General features: G+C 42.1%; 1 protein-coding gene across 1 annotated transcript in view; it reads right to left on the minus strand.

The window, feature by feature from the left end:
- Positions 1-813: 813 nt before the first annotated feature.
- Positions 814-14979, minus strand: part of LOC134620437 (NLR family CARD domain-containing protein 3-like) — a 37029-nt gene continuing 22863 nt past the window's right edge. Inside the window, exons 9-14 of the mRNA XM_065470102.1 lie at positions 11019-11192; positions 8740-8919; positions 6639-6812; positions 3860-4033; positions 1678-1724; positions 814-1529 (exon numbers count right to left, since the gene is read on the minus strand). Of these exons, the coding sequence (XP_065326174.1) occupies positions 1000-1529; positions 1678-1724; positions 3860-4033; positions 6639-6812; positions 8740-8919; positions 11019-11192 (1279 nt within the window). The 3' untranslated portion in view covers positions 814-999. The remainder of the gene's footprint in view (positions 1530-1677; positions 1725-3859; positions 4034-6638; positions 6813-8739; positions 8920-11018; positions 11193-14979) is intronic.

A 14979-nucleotide genomic window follows, 5' to 3' on the forward strand; every position in this document is an offset into this window, starting at 1 on the left:
GAACAAACCTGATCACATGACCTGCTGACCCAAACAGTGAAAAGCTCCATGGCAACAACAACAAACAGCCTCACATATGTTAACAGAGGCTGTTAGAAGCACAGAGTCTTTACAGTCTTTCTCCTGTTTGTACACAGATCTCTGCACATCTTCATCACAGTTACTCACAGACATGCAGAGTGTGTGGATATCAAAGTTTCCACCATGTTTGTAGTCTGTACTGGGACTCATGGAGCATCTCTCTATGAGCACTCAGTGCTTTAAACAGTGAGTCCCAGTTTAACCAGCAGCCTTCACACCACACATCACACAGACATGGAAACTTCAAACCCTCAGACTGAAGACACCATCAGAAATAAATAGATTGTGATGAAGATGAATAACTGGAACAGTTTGCTGTGGTTTCTTCTGTTCCTGTCAGAAATAAGAGTCAGGCAGCACTTTGCTCTCCTTCCACATGTTTAAGGAGGAAGTGAAGAAGAGTGAGTGAGTCGTCTTCCTCTGTGGGCCCAACATCAGGCAGCAGCGACGGATTTTTAAAAACCCAGCACACTGCTTCAGAAACACTGAGTCAGGTGACCAGAGTCACATGATCAGTGAGGTCTGAAGCTGCTTCAGGACCACTGTAGCTAAACGATGCTAACACGTGTGACTGTATTGGAGCAAACAGCTACTGAAGTTACAATTCAGTGAAACTGACATTGATCCTAGACAGTCGGCTACATCACTGGCAGCCTCTGGCTTTTCCTCACAGGAGGCTCGGCTGCCAATCAAACAACTAACTACCAACATGTGGATCTTGGGATAATGGGAGATTCCATCTTTAAAGGACTGAAGAGGAAGAAGTTTACAAGGAATCATTTAGAAGAGTTTCAAACATCAACTGATTGAATCCATGAATCTGAAAACATGTTTGTGAGTGAAAGAGACAGACATGTACAGACTGAACTATCTGTTCAACAGTCAGAGTGTTTCTCTAACAGGAGACACTCTTTACACTCAGCACAGGGACACTGAGGAACCAGGATAGAACCTAAACCCAGGATAAAGAGTTTGAGTGAATGTGGTGTTGAAGGTGTGGAGGTGGATCAGAGTGTCAGAGGAGACTCTGTAGAAGGACAGAGTGCCAGCAGGACAGTCCACATACACTGCTACTCTGTTAGAGACAGAGGAGGAGGAGGAGGAGATGGATGTTGATTTGTTATTGTGCCTTACAAAAAGAGGACGATCATCAGTGCAGTACAGACTCCAGGACTGATCATTAAATCCAAACTCGCAGTCATCACTGTCTCCTTTCCTTCTGATGCTTCTGTAACTCACTGATATATAAATATGTCCTCTCCACTCGACCTCCCAGTAACAGCGACCAGTCAGACCATTTCTACACAGCAGCTGAGGAAGAACATCAAATCTGTCTGGATGATACGGATATGACTGAATCTCCCACACATCTGTCACCTTCCTGTGGTCGTCAGACAGTTGGAGCTTTGTGTTCACTGTGTTTGTGTCGATTGTGAGTTGACAGGAATCTGATGGAGAGAACAAACACAATCCAGCTGCAGTTATTGATCCATCATCTGTTCATTGATTGACACTTTGATGATGACTCCTGACATGATGAAGATGGTTGAATGTGTGCTGCTTTGTTTTCATGAATCCCATTAAAAACACACTTACACTTCCTCAGACCTGGTCTCAACCATCGGACTCCAGCAGGCTCCACCCTGAAAGGAGGAGGGGGTTTAGACCAGCACAGTCTTTTTCAGCATGCACACATGGACATTACATGGCTCTCGTACACAACAGTCCAACATTATGACAAATACAGTGGAACCCCGACTTACGAAGGCCCTATTTAACGAAAAATTCAACTTACTAAGGCACTTAACGGCAATATTTCTGCCCTCTGAGTCAGTGCAGCGTTGTTTTCATGCCTTTTAATGCCACCTGAAACCTGTTCATGTTCTGATTTAACATCAGATTTCTTCACATGCACACAGAGAAATTTATGCCTCTGTCACACAGACAGTGGATATTTGTTTTTGAATATTTCTGTCACGCCCGGAGTGGCAGGCGTGTGGAGATTATAGAGAGGACCCAAAAGGCGGCAGCTCTGGTGCAGGTGAGTCTTTATTTACACGCGTGGGTACAAACAACAAAGGCAGGTGAACAAGAACTGAAAAACCTAAACTGGGAAGAGCTAACAAACAAACCTGAAACCTTGGGTCGAGAAACGGAGATGCAGGGAGAAAACACGAGAACACGGAGGGGAGCAACACAGACGAACCAGCAACTAACAGAGGCAGACACGAGGTTTAAATACACAGAAGGATAACGAGGGAATGAGACACAAAAGGAGGGCACAGCTGGGAGTAATCAGACCTGACGAGACAGGGGAAAAGTAAACTGAACACACTGAGATAAGACAGAGACTTTTAAAGTAAAACAGGAAACACATGCACGTAATGACACAGACTCAAAACGCAGACTAAACACAGGGATACACTGGTAGAAAAGAATGAACACTAACCGAGGAAGAACAGAACCAAAATTACAATAATAGAAAACACAAAACGCTGGGTCAAAAGGACCCAGGATCATGACAATTTCATGTTGAAACTATTAAGGGACCAGTGTATTTCCTCAGTAAACACTCTGAAAGTCTGAAAATTCATTTGTCATTACGATTACTTCCAGTCTGAGTTATTGTCACATTACTGACAACTCAATGAAGACAAACTGGGAAGTAGAAAATCATTCATTTTACAATATTTATTCTATTCCATCAAAATAGAACAATAAATATTAAACTGTAACTGCTGTTGGTTAGCATACAATGTTAGAAATAATCAAATGAACAACAGCGGTATCTCTGACTGTGGTAATACAAACTTAAATATGTGAAGGCAGGCAACACTGTGTTACGCCCCAGTCTAGGCGTACAGGAATAGGGTTAGAAAGGAAGTGACCCTGCCCTGGCCCCCAAAACCATATCCAGAAGCCAATTTTTGAAGTGAACGTTGGTTTATGTGTGACTACACTGAAAACTTAACTCCGGGGTGAACAAAGGCCAAAATAACAAACAAAACAAGCTATGTCAGGAAAGAGGTGCTATCTAAAACCCCATGTGAAACCAAAACCAAACAAAAGACATCTGCTGCACCTAACTCCCTAACTGAAATTAACAGGAGGAAACAATACAAGAAACAATAAGGTAGCTCACCCCTTATGGTTCAGTGTCTATTTACAAGTGAATATTGAATATTTGATTTATATATACAAAGATCAAACAACACTTTACCATGTTATAAAACCTATTGTAGATCAATATATTTATTGACTATTAATGATCTAAAAATACAGCTCTTTCTCCCTATATTTACATTTTCCAATCAGCACTTCAGGAACTATCTGAAGTCTGCATGAACTATGTGATGAGCCCACATTCTGAACCTCCACTGACACGATTCTCCATTCAATGGCTCTTAAATGCATCTCTGCAGAACTGCTTGCTTTTAAATGTTTAGAAACCATCTCCCCACAGTTGTCAGTTTCTACCACAGATCTGGTTATAAAATAACATTTCTTTTTCTTTTAATAAAGAAAGGTTAATAGTTTACCCTGGTTAAAGTGTTTGTTATAATATAGGATAGATATTTTGTCTTTTAACAAAAATTAACGTTAAATGTACTGTGATATCTACAAATTGTTACTGGCGAAGTTCTCCCAGGATGCCGCAAACATTAATTTTACTGATCCTTATTGATCAGTTCATGTCACATAAAATAATCAGGAAGTGAGTGAAGGACACAGGAAATGTTTCCAGCTCCTCCTCCTCTATCATACATTCTCTCCATACCTGAGAGTGTCCAGTCTCCAGCCTGGATCCTTCAGTTCAGCCGACAGCAGCTTCATTCCTGAGTCCCCTGGATGATTGTAGCTCAGGTCCAGCTCTCTCAGATGGGAGGGGTTGGATTGCAGAGCTGAGGCCAGAGAAGTACAACCTTCCTCTGTGATCAGACAGCCTGACAGGCTGCAGACACACAAAACAACAATCCATCTGTCAACAATCATTTTCTCTTTGTCACATACAATAACATCTATCCATTTACATCCATTCAATGTAACTTTTTTGATAAGTGACAAGTACCAGCAGACAGCAACAGTCATTTCAAGCTCTTTAACAGCCTCCAATATTAGAGAGAAAGCCCCAACCATCAGACAATCCACTGTGAGCAGCACTTGGTGATGGTGGGAAGAAGAACTCCCTTTGACACAAAGATCCTCCCAGTGAAAACAGGCTCCAGGAGGAGCATCTACCATGACTGGTTGCAGGGTGAGGGGAAAGAGAAGAGATGAGCTCAGAGAGACAAGAACAAAACACAAACTAAGGAGAGAGAAGACAAAAGTTAAGGACATGCAGTGGTGACATATAAAAGCATCAGGAGTGAAAAGAGGAGAGTGGAGAAGAAAGCAGAGCATCATGGGAAGTCCACCAACAGCCTGAGCCTATAGCAGCACAACTAAGGGATGGTTCAGGGTCACCTGATCCAGCTCTAAGTATAAGCTTTATCAAAAAGGAAAGTTTGAAGCTTATCTTCAAAGTAGAGAGGGCGTCTATCTCCTGAACTCAAACTGGGAGCTGCTTTCACACCCAGTCCAACATAGCCAGGCTTTCTTTGTGTTTGCTGCTTTGACAAAACATCAAATCCCAGTGAAAGAATATGAATATCATCACAGTGATGATCATTTCTCTGTTAACCCAGGCTTTCTGCTTCAGGATCTGTGCACGCTCACAGAACAAGGAGACCTTTAAACATCATTTCACTAAATGGATGGACTGAGCTCAGCCTACAGATGAACTGGTGCCAGAGATCATAAAGAACATCAAATAAAACAATTTAATTCAACACTTTAGATGGAAATATGAGATTAATCCTGCAGACTATCATGAACCTGCTGAATTCATCAACACTAAGAATGCAGCGAGTGGTAAAATAAAGATTTCAGCTAACTGTGCTCAGTATTACTGTCTATTCCTAACATACTCCTAATATGATAGCTGCACTTTAGAGGTCTATAACTGGAACTGACACATTTAAACTCTACATGTTACTCAGTACATTCAGTTCTGATACTTGGCCACAGTCCAATAAAGGAAACATGGAGATCACATCAGTTTGGCACCAAAGTCTAATTAGTTGCCCAGTTAGCCTGTTAGTATCTCGTTAACTCATTAAATAATTAACACCAACAATTATTTTATCGCACATTAACACAGTTTGTAAAATCATGATTATTGTGAAAGTGCTCACTGGCTCTGAATATAAAAAGCCATGGTTGACAGGAGGGATGTTGATTAGTGCTGGCTTGAAATGGGCATCATTATGCATCTCAACCAATGAGAGCATTGATGGTGGGCCTAACACTACTGCAGCGCTCACATGACCCAGGACAGAAAGAAACGGGCGGGGACAGAAACATGGAGACAGGTAAAGATCTTTGACATGGACATGTTCATTTTAAACTGTTCCAGAGGGCAGTGTTGATACAACTGAAGTTATTTGGAAGCAAAGTTGAGTTTTCTTATCATCGGAGTACTTCAAGTCTGAAGTATCACTTAAATGCATTACACGCTGTTGATGGCAGCAAACAAACCACCCAAACAAACAGTGGCGGGAGGCTTGGGCAGACTACCTTGGATCAGTTTGTGGGAGAAGTCTAGATAAACCAAAGAAAGACAAGCTAACAAACGCCATAGTGAAGTGGATAGCTAAAAACTGCAGGCCTATACTATCCATCCATCCATCCATTCGCTTCCGCTTATCCTTTTCAGGGTCGCGGGGCAGGCCTATACTAATACTACATAAAATAAACTATATAAAACTGTGTTTGAACAGCAGAGATGCAGAAGTGTGTGCATGTAGCACAGAGCCATGGCTCAGTGTCTCACAGGCTTGAATGTGCTCTTGAAGCCATTTCTAATTAAAATTTATCATTCTTAACTTGTTTGATCTGCTACTTACCACAAGCAACCACAAGTAGAAGTTTTGGACTTTTAACTGTATTTTCCTATTTTCCAACTGTTAAAGTTTTCTTACTGTTAAAAACGTCTTTATGGCCATTCATAGTATACAAAGTAATTAGACATGTGGTATCTACAGAAATGTCAGCTAAAAGGTCACAAAACCATCTCAACAACCACTAAGCAGCTAAAACAGGAAGTGAACAGACCCTACAAAAAAGATGTAAACACAAAGTGCAGATCCCCCTGATCATCTGTTTTTCAAACGTGAAGTGTAGTTTTGGACGTTCATTTACTGCTGGTTCAGTGAATTTTGTGTGGACAGTAATGAAACCTGCAGTCTCAGAATCTGTGAGAAGTCTGCTTTCAGCACGCAACACCATTGTTGTGTTGTGTATTGCTGTGAATTCACCTCTGCAAATTCATCACTATTATCACCGTCAAGTTTCTACTTAGACAATAACAAAAGAGGTTTAAAAGTTCTTTTAGAACTTTTCAACATAATCTTATGTTGCACTTCAGAAGACCTCCACATCTCCCCTTATTAGAGGACTGCCTTATTATTAATTTCCTAATTCTGTCAGTTGATGAAAAAAACAATGCTTGATCTCACCTGAGAGTTTCCAGTGTACAGTGTGGACTCTTTATTCCTTCAGACAGGAGCTTCATGCCTGAATCCTTCAGGTTAATGTTACTCAGGTCCAGCTCTCTCAGATTAGAGGTCTGAGAGCTGAGACCTGAGGACAGAGCTTTGGAGCTTCTCTCTGACAGATCACAGTGATTCAGTCTGAAAAATTACAGATAAACAATTTAAAAAAAAACACATGTTGAAGTGTAATGAGATATTATTATATTAAGCAATATTTAATCTTGTTTTGTCAGAAAACTGAGCACTGATGAAGAGCAACATAGTTTCGTTTTGACATTTTATTTCAGTTGTTCCCACCCAATTTGTTTTAACTACAATAAACATTTAAAAACAAAAGGTATGATCACATATTTGCTTGCAAAGCTTTGTTGGAAGCTGTGACCACTGGCAGCAGCCTCAGAAGAGCCTTTTTAAAGGCTCATGTTCTCACTTAGATACTCTGTTTCTGCTTACATTTCTTTCTGGGAAAAATGTGGATTACTTTGAAAACAGGAACTATTTTACCCAATAAGCAGCCCTGGATTAGTAAATTACTCAAACATGTTCTCAGTCAGAAGAAGCTGTCTTGTTATGAGGGAGAGAAGAAAAAGATTGAGGCACATAAACTTGTTCAAAGAGAGATAAAGCAGCTAAAATCAGGTCTAAAAGTAAAGCAGAGGAGGAGCTGGCTTGGAAAGGAATGAAGTCCATGGTGGGGATACAGAACAAGGACAAAAGATGAATGTGATGCTGAATCAGCAGAAGACTGGGACTCATTTGAGTCCAGCTTTGTTATCATTGATTTCAATGAAGAGCTTTGTGATTTCAGTAAAGGGCTGGTAGGCTCTGAGAATAACACTGATGAGCTGTCTGTGAAGTCACCTAAAGAGCTTAGAAAAAAGGCATCTGGACTTCTTTAAGCTTCTTGAAGACGTTTCACCTCTCATTAGAGAAGCTTCTTAAGTTCTTAGGTCAAATGGTGGAGAGTCCCAGATTCAAGTCCTAGGGGAGAGTCCTTCAAGGGGGTCATGAACCCCCTGTTGATCCTCTACCTAATCACACAAGCCAAGGTGTGAAAAGGGGTGTAGGTAACAATCAGCCAAGGTTTTGGGTCATGTGATTTACTGAGGTCAGCCTTTGTACAAACAGACTTCAGCCATATGAGAGTGAGTGTGAGTGAATGAGAGCACACACAGGACACTCTGATCTCTGAGTGTGTGTGACTTAGTGAAAAAGAGGATTGTAATGAATATACTGTGATTAACAAACAGAGTTTTAAAGAGAAAGGTGTTTAGATTAAAATGGATTACGCTAAAGTGAACGTGCTAATGAAATCTGAACTCACTGAAATGTGAAGTGAAGATTATACAGATGTGAAAGAGAGAGAGACTGATAGGTGGGGCTAAGGTGGGGCTGAAGATCAGTGTATATCATGTAAACACCTGATTGGTTGACTAGATATCAGATTGACAGGTTCAAGGTTTTCCCTGTTGACTATAACTTTAAGAAGATGTGACATTTATCAAGGAATCCTGCTCTCCGTATTATTTCCATGAACACTGAGCTGGAAAACATCTACAGTGCTGGAACCTCTCTGTGTACATTTACTTTTTAACATTTTGTGAAACAATAAAGGTTTAAATCTGAGTATTAATCTATGTTAGTGCAAACACCTCTAATAGGTTACTTTAGTCTTATTTGTCTTAAGTCATATCTTCCCTTGGAGTCTGTGGTCCAGGCTTCTAAAACCATCCTAGTTTAACAACCATTACAATCTACTGGAGAGCTGCACTAACAGGTGTGACTGATAAGATCTGACCTGCAAGGATACTCAGGTTTATTTGTATCAGGACAAGCAGGGAAGACATGAACATCAAGTCTGTCAGGCTGCCCGAGTCCCCTCATCCACATCAGCTCAGAACTCTGCATTATGTACTGAGTAAGACTCAGAGGGTCAGGGATCAGAAGTTCTACAAGAGTAGAACAAGACTTCCTGTATAGGGGTCTGTTGGCCTACTGATCCATAGTGTCAGCACAACTTTCACATCATATTTAATCTCAGCCAAACTAAAACATAGTGACTGACCTCAGAGTTTCAAATCGACATCGTGGATTCTCCAGAAGAACACACAGCTGCTTCACTCCTGAATCCTGCAGGTTGTTGTAGTCTACACTCAGGTACAGCTCTCTGGGATACGAGCGGTTGGACTTCAGCGCTGCTGCCAGATAATCACAGCTGATCTCTGACAAACCACAGTCCTTCAATCTGTATAAAGAAGGAAAGATGTGAGTTTATTAGAGAAAGTGTGAGCTTGAAATCATTCAGTGTTTCATCATCTGTTCAGAGCTGAAGAAGGTTCAGAATGTAGAAGTTTAGAAAATGGAAACTCCAAAAAGCTGAAGCCAACAGGAAGCAGCTTCAAACAAACAAGAAGAGAAAAAACTCTGAATGTTTCACATTAAAGTCATACATTTATCATAAAAACATGAAGAAGTCGTGTTTTTCCTTCCAGGAACCACATGGCTTCACTTTTAAAGGTGAAGTGTGAAAGAAATGGACATATTTGAAGTCCAACAACACCTTTTTTCCAGTCACATGATTAAAGCAGACAAACTACAAGCTCATTTTCATTCCAACAAGTCATCTTCTGACCTGGACTAACAACACTGGTCTCTATGTGCAGCTGGCTGTGAGACCAGTGCTCAGGGACCGTCTACAAAGTGCAACACTGAAAGAACATCACACACTAATTTGCTTCCAGCACTTTCACACAAACATCTACTGTCATTATTTTCACTAAACTCTGTGGATCCTTTATTGGAAATTCAAATGGTCAGACAAAAGAGGGTTATGAAGAAATATGATGACATGTTGTGTATTAGCAGGAAGTTATTGAATCATTTTCCTCATAAACCAAACAAAATGATTGACAAACATGTTTTTACAAACTCAGTGTTGGACTTTGATCAGCAGGATAACCCATTTTAGTCTCGCTATATGAGAGTTCAGTTATTTCTCAGTATTTATGGATGATGTTCTAAATTAGGCTCAATTATGTGACAGACATTTGATCCCATGTCAGTTTGGCCTCATCCTGGGCCGGATTATCCAACACACTCTGACCACAGGCTCAGGGGCCACGCACAGCTAGGCTCCATCTAAGAGACAGGAAACTAAACCAACACAATAATAAAGAGCACCATTTGATTTTGTTACATTTTAGCTCAGTTTATCAGCAAAGTGCGCTGACTTGGTTCAACATTATTTGGCAACAGGGAAAGTGCGGCAAGTTGCACTGGTGCATTTGTGACAGCTTCACTTGAAATGCATTCACCACATCATACATGCAATTTCCATGAACTGACAGATTTCCTTGCTGAGCTCAAAAACTCTATTGAGAACTTTTCCCAAATCAGCCACCTTACCTCTGTATGATAAGGAATGTCGGCAAACTGAATCTATTTCCCACATAAAAGACTGAAATTGATGGTGATTTAAACCTTCAGCTTGGATAAAATTTACAGTTTGCATTACGGTGATCATTACATGCTCCATTTTTAGGACTTTACCACACAGCGTTTCCTGGTGTATGATGCAGTTATATGCTGTTAGCTCACTGGTACAGTTCTCCTCCTGCAACTTTACTTGCATCCTGCCAACTAGTCAACTTTTTTTCACCGCACAACACCTGTGTTCCAACTGTTGTAAGTCCAAAAAATACATCCCAGGGCAGTTTGTCGGTTACACTTTGACATACGTTTTCAAAAATGTCTGTTCCTGTCGTTGTCACGTGCATCGATTTAATGTCCAACATTTCGTGTGTAATGCGCAAATTGGAGTCCACTCCATGGATGAAGATGGCCAGCTGTGCAATGTCCATCATGTCTGTACTTTCATCCACAGCAAGAGAGTATGCAATAAAGTTTTTGTTTCTTTTAGACAACTGTGTTCTTTAATCAGTGGCCATCTCCCAAACCCGATCATTAATTGTGTTTCTGCTCAGGCTCACATTTGCCAAAATCTGTGTTTTGTCTGGATCAGTTGTGAATTAGTGACACCATGAGCAGAACAACTGAGAGGAGTAGGCCTCTTGTTGGCTATATTGACTGCTTTAGAACAAATGGCCTGTTCACTGGTGTGTCAAACAAAACATGCCACAGAAAACATGAACTGAACAATACTTCTGTGTTACCAATAAAACAAAATATGTGACTGTAAAAAATCTTCAGACAGTAATGAAGAATCTCCTGAGCCAGCCAAAGATGAAAAAAAGGTCACTTGCCACTTCTGAAAATCTCGGTTTTTTATAGAATAATATCATTCAGACTTTAAATGATCAGCAGCGAGAACGTTTGGCTCCTGACCTGAGAGTTTTCAGTGTACAATGTGAACTGTGCAGTGCAGCAGACAGAAGCTTCACTCCAGAATCTTGCAGGTTATTGTTACTCAGGTCCAGCTCTTTCAGACAAGAGGACTGGGAGTTGAGAACTGAGGACAGAGCATCACAGCTTTTCTCTGAGAGGTTACAATGACTCAGTCTGAAAAACAAAACAAAAAATTAAAATCAGTCAAATGAAACATTTTTTAAATGCCAGCATGCAATACAATTAATGGTTAACTAAATAGCTTCACTAAAATACAACTGTCATTATATATCAGCACTTACTCGTTGTAAGCTCCACCTGCTCCACCTTTTGATTCAGAAGACATCTTGTAGAAACATAATTTCTGACTCATGATTGGAAATCTAATCTTCTCAGATCCATTTGTACATTTTAGAGGCTGATACTGAAATATAGCAGTGGACAGCACGGACATTCACAGCAGCAAAGATTACAGAAGATGACGCTGTTCAGTAAAAATTGTGCTCATGCTGTCAAGAAACACCAAAGGTAGGTAAAACTCTGGTTGTTGCAGTTCCAGTATGACATGCTTTGTACTGTTCTGCTGCAGTTTGTGACACCTGGTGGATGAGTTGTGAAGGATGATGAAACAAACACTTCAGTCTATGTTTATCTTCTACACTGGATGTAATTTTGGAAGCTGAAAGTTTTTCACACTCTATTCCAGATACAAATCAGAACACAACAAATAAATAACTTTACCCACTTGGATCCTTATCATTCAAGATTGTGAAAAGATTCTCTAGTCAGAGAGGTAAAAAAAACCAAAAACTTATTAAGAACTTATCATCAGGCAACAAGAGGGAAACACAGAGAGCTAGAATGGTCTTCTTGACCAAGGAGTGAACCACCCTGCATGGCTACCAATGTGGTGCAACCAAGGCCATTATAAACGATAGCTATCAGTGCACAGGCCATCCGAACTGATTTTTAACTTTTCATCCCAAATACCACCTTAACAACCATCTAGATTAGGAGATTGCCTGATCTGAGTTGTGTTCTAGATCCAATCACAACAAAAAGAAAGCTGTTGTGTGTGTCTAAGGTGAACGGGAAGAATATATATAAATATATATATTTAAGTCCACAAAATAGATATGCAACACACAGAGGAAAACTCTGCCCATCATGTGTTTTATAGACTATTGGGAAAAGGTTATTGTTTCAATGGTGCTGAACTATGTACTGACATGAATCTCTTTAACTTGTAATTAAGGTCAGTAAAGTAACCTTTAACAGTGATTAGAAGGTTTGCTTTAGTTTGTGGTGAAGTTTATCATCAAAGGCTGAGAAACAGGCAACATGCTGCCAATAAATGGCATCAAGACTGACTTGGGTTTTTGTTGTTTTGTTCATTTTTAAAAAATAAAGATTAAATTTTATAGCAAACACAGCAGAGATGACCAGGGAAGGTGTGCTTAAAGAGGAAGTAGCTAAAACAGCTGGTTTTAGATTGAAGATGAACTGAGGTGCTGCACCAAAGTCTGTACCAAGATTTTGACAACAGTATGAAAGAAATACTCAAAGAAACACAGGTTCAGGGAGGGACAACCATCTGCTGCAACCAGTCTGGAGTGAGGGGAGAGAGCAGGCCAAAAACAACAAAGAAACAAAAAACACACTGTGGAAGACGGAGGCAGAGTTTAGTCCTCAATTCAATTCAACAGTGGAGCACATGATCACATGGAAAGTGGTGAGAGGTGGGTGATGAAGTAATGCTCATTACATCCTGGGAAGAGTACAGAAATCTAAGCTTAAAAAGTGTAACTAGGGATGTTTCTATGGCTGCAGTGATTCACTGAATAATTCTTGTAATTCTTGCTCTTGGGGACTTTAACAAAGCCAATCTGAGCCAAGAGCTTCCCAAATACAAACAGTATATTAAATGCACGACCAGAGAGGAGAGGATATTGGACCACTGTTACAGCACGATCAGCGGGGCCTATCGCGTGGCGCCCTGCGCTTCACTCGGACTTTCCGACCACGTCATGATCCACCTGATCCCCGCGTACAGACAGAGGCTGAAGCTCTCCAAACCTGTTGTGAGGACTAAAAAACTGTGGAGCAACGAGGCTGTGGAGGAGCTTCGCACGTGTTTGGAGTCTACAGACTGGGACACAATGAAGGCTGCTTATAACAGCTTGGATGAGTTTACGGACAGGGTGAGTTATAACAATGACAAACCCTGGTTTACTCCTAAACTCAAAAAGCTGTGGCTGGAAAAGAGAAAGGCGTTCAGAAGCGGAGACAGGGACTGCTACAGAGAGGCCAAGTACAGGTTCACTAAAGAAGTGGACATTGCTAAACATCAGCACTCTGAGAAGATGCAGCAGCAGATCTCAGAGAATGACTCGGCCTCTGTGTGGAAAAGTTTTAGGAATATCACCAACTACAAGCCTAAAACCCCCCACTCCACTGATGACTTGCTCTTGGCCAACACCCTTAATGACCTTTACTGCCGTTTTGACGAGCCATCAAGCAGCCTTCACACCTCCAACAGCCCCAACAACAGAGACACTTTGGACACTCATTCCCCCACCTCTCCCCGCCATCACCACCATCAAACACGTCACCTACAACACCTCCCTCCACACCCCACACCAAGGAGGATTTCACACCACCTTCTCCCACCACTACTCTTCATATTCATGAAGCAGATGTGAGGAAGCAGTTTAAGAGTCTGAATGCTCGTAAAGCTCCTGGCCCAGACGGTGTGTCTCCTGCCACCTTCAGACAATGTGCACACGAGCTGGCCCCAGTGTTTTCTGGCATTTTCAACTCCTCACTGCAGGCATGTCATGTGCCTGCCTGCTTCAAGTCCTCTACCATAATCGCTGTCCCCAAGATACCAAGGATCACTGGACTAAATGACTACAGACCTGTGGCTCTGACATCTGTGGTCAAGAAGTCATTTGAGCGCCTGGTTCTCTCCTACCTCAAGACCCTCACGGCCCCCCTCCTGGACCCCCTGCAGTTTGCATACAGAGCCAACAGGTCTGTAGACGATGCTATCAACATGGCCCTACACTTCATCCTGCAGCATCTGGACTCCCCAGGAACCTACGCCAGGATCCTGTTTGTGGACTTCAGCTCTGCCTTCAACACCATCCTTCCAGACCATCTCCAAGACAAGCTTTCCCAGATGAATGTGCCTGATCCCATCTGCCGGTGGATCACTGACTTCCTGACGGACAGGAAGCAGCATGTGAGGCTGGGAAAGAATGTCTCGGACTCCCGGACCATCAGCACCGGCTCCCCTCAGGGCTGTGTTCTTTCTCCTCTGCTCTTCTCCCTGTACACCAACTGCTGCACCTCCACCCACCAGTCTGTCAAGCTAATCAAGTTTGCAGATGACACCACCGTTATTGGACTCATCTCGGACGGGGATGAGTCTGCCTACAGGAGGGAGGTTGAACGTCGGGTGTCCTGGTGCAGCCACAACAACCTGGTGCTGAATGCCCAGAAGAAAGTGGAGATTATTGTGGACTTCAGGAAGCACACAGCCCCACTCCCCCCCATCATCCTGACTGACACCCTCATCACCTCTGTGGACTCATTCCACTTCCTGGGTACCACCATCACCCAGGACCTGAAGTGGGAGCCCACCATCACCTCCGTCATAAAGAAAGCCCAGCAGAGGATGTACTTCCTGAGGCAGCTGAAGAAATTCAACCTGCCAACACGGACGATGATGCAATTCTACACCGCAATCATTGAGTCCACCCTCACCTCCTCCATCACCGTGTGGTACGTTGGAGCCACTATCAGGGACAAACAGAGACTGCAGCGTGTTGTGCGCTCTGCTGAGAAGGTGATTGGCTGCAGACTCCCATCTCTGCAGGACCTGTACACCTCAAGGACACTGGGGCGTGCAGCTCGGATCACAGCTGACCCTTCTCACCCTGGACACAGTCTGTTTGAC

Source organism: Pelmatolapia mariae, linkage group LG3_W (assembly GCF_036321145.2).
Source record: "Pelmatolapia mariae isolate MD_Pm_ZW linkage group LG3_W, Pm_UMD_F_2, whole genome shotgun sequence".
NCBI classification, from domain to species: Eukaryota; Metazoa; Chordata; class Actinopteri; order Cichliformes; family Cichlidae; genus Pelmatolapia; species Pelmatolapia mariae.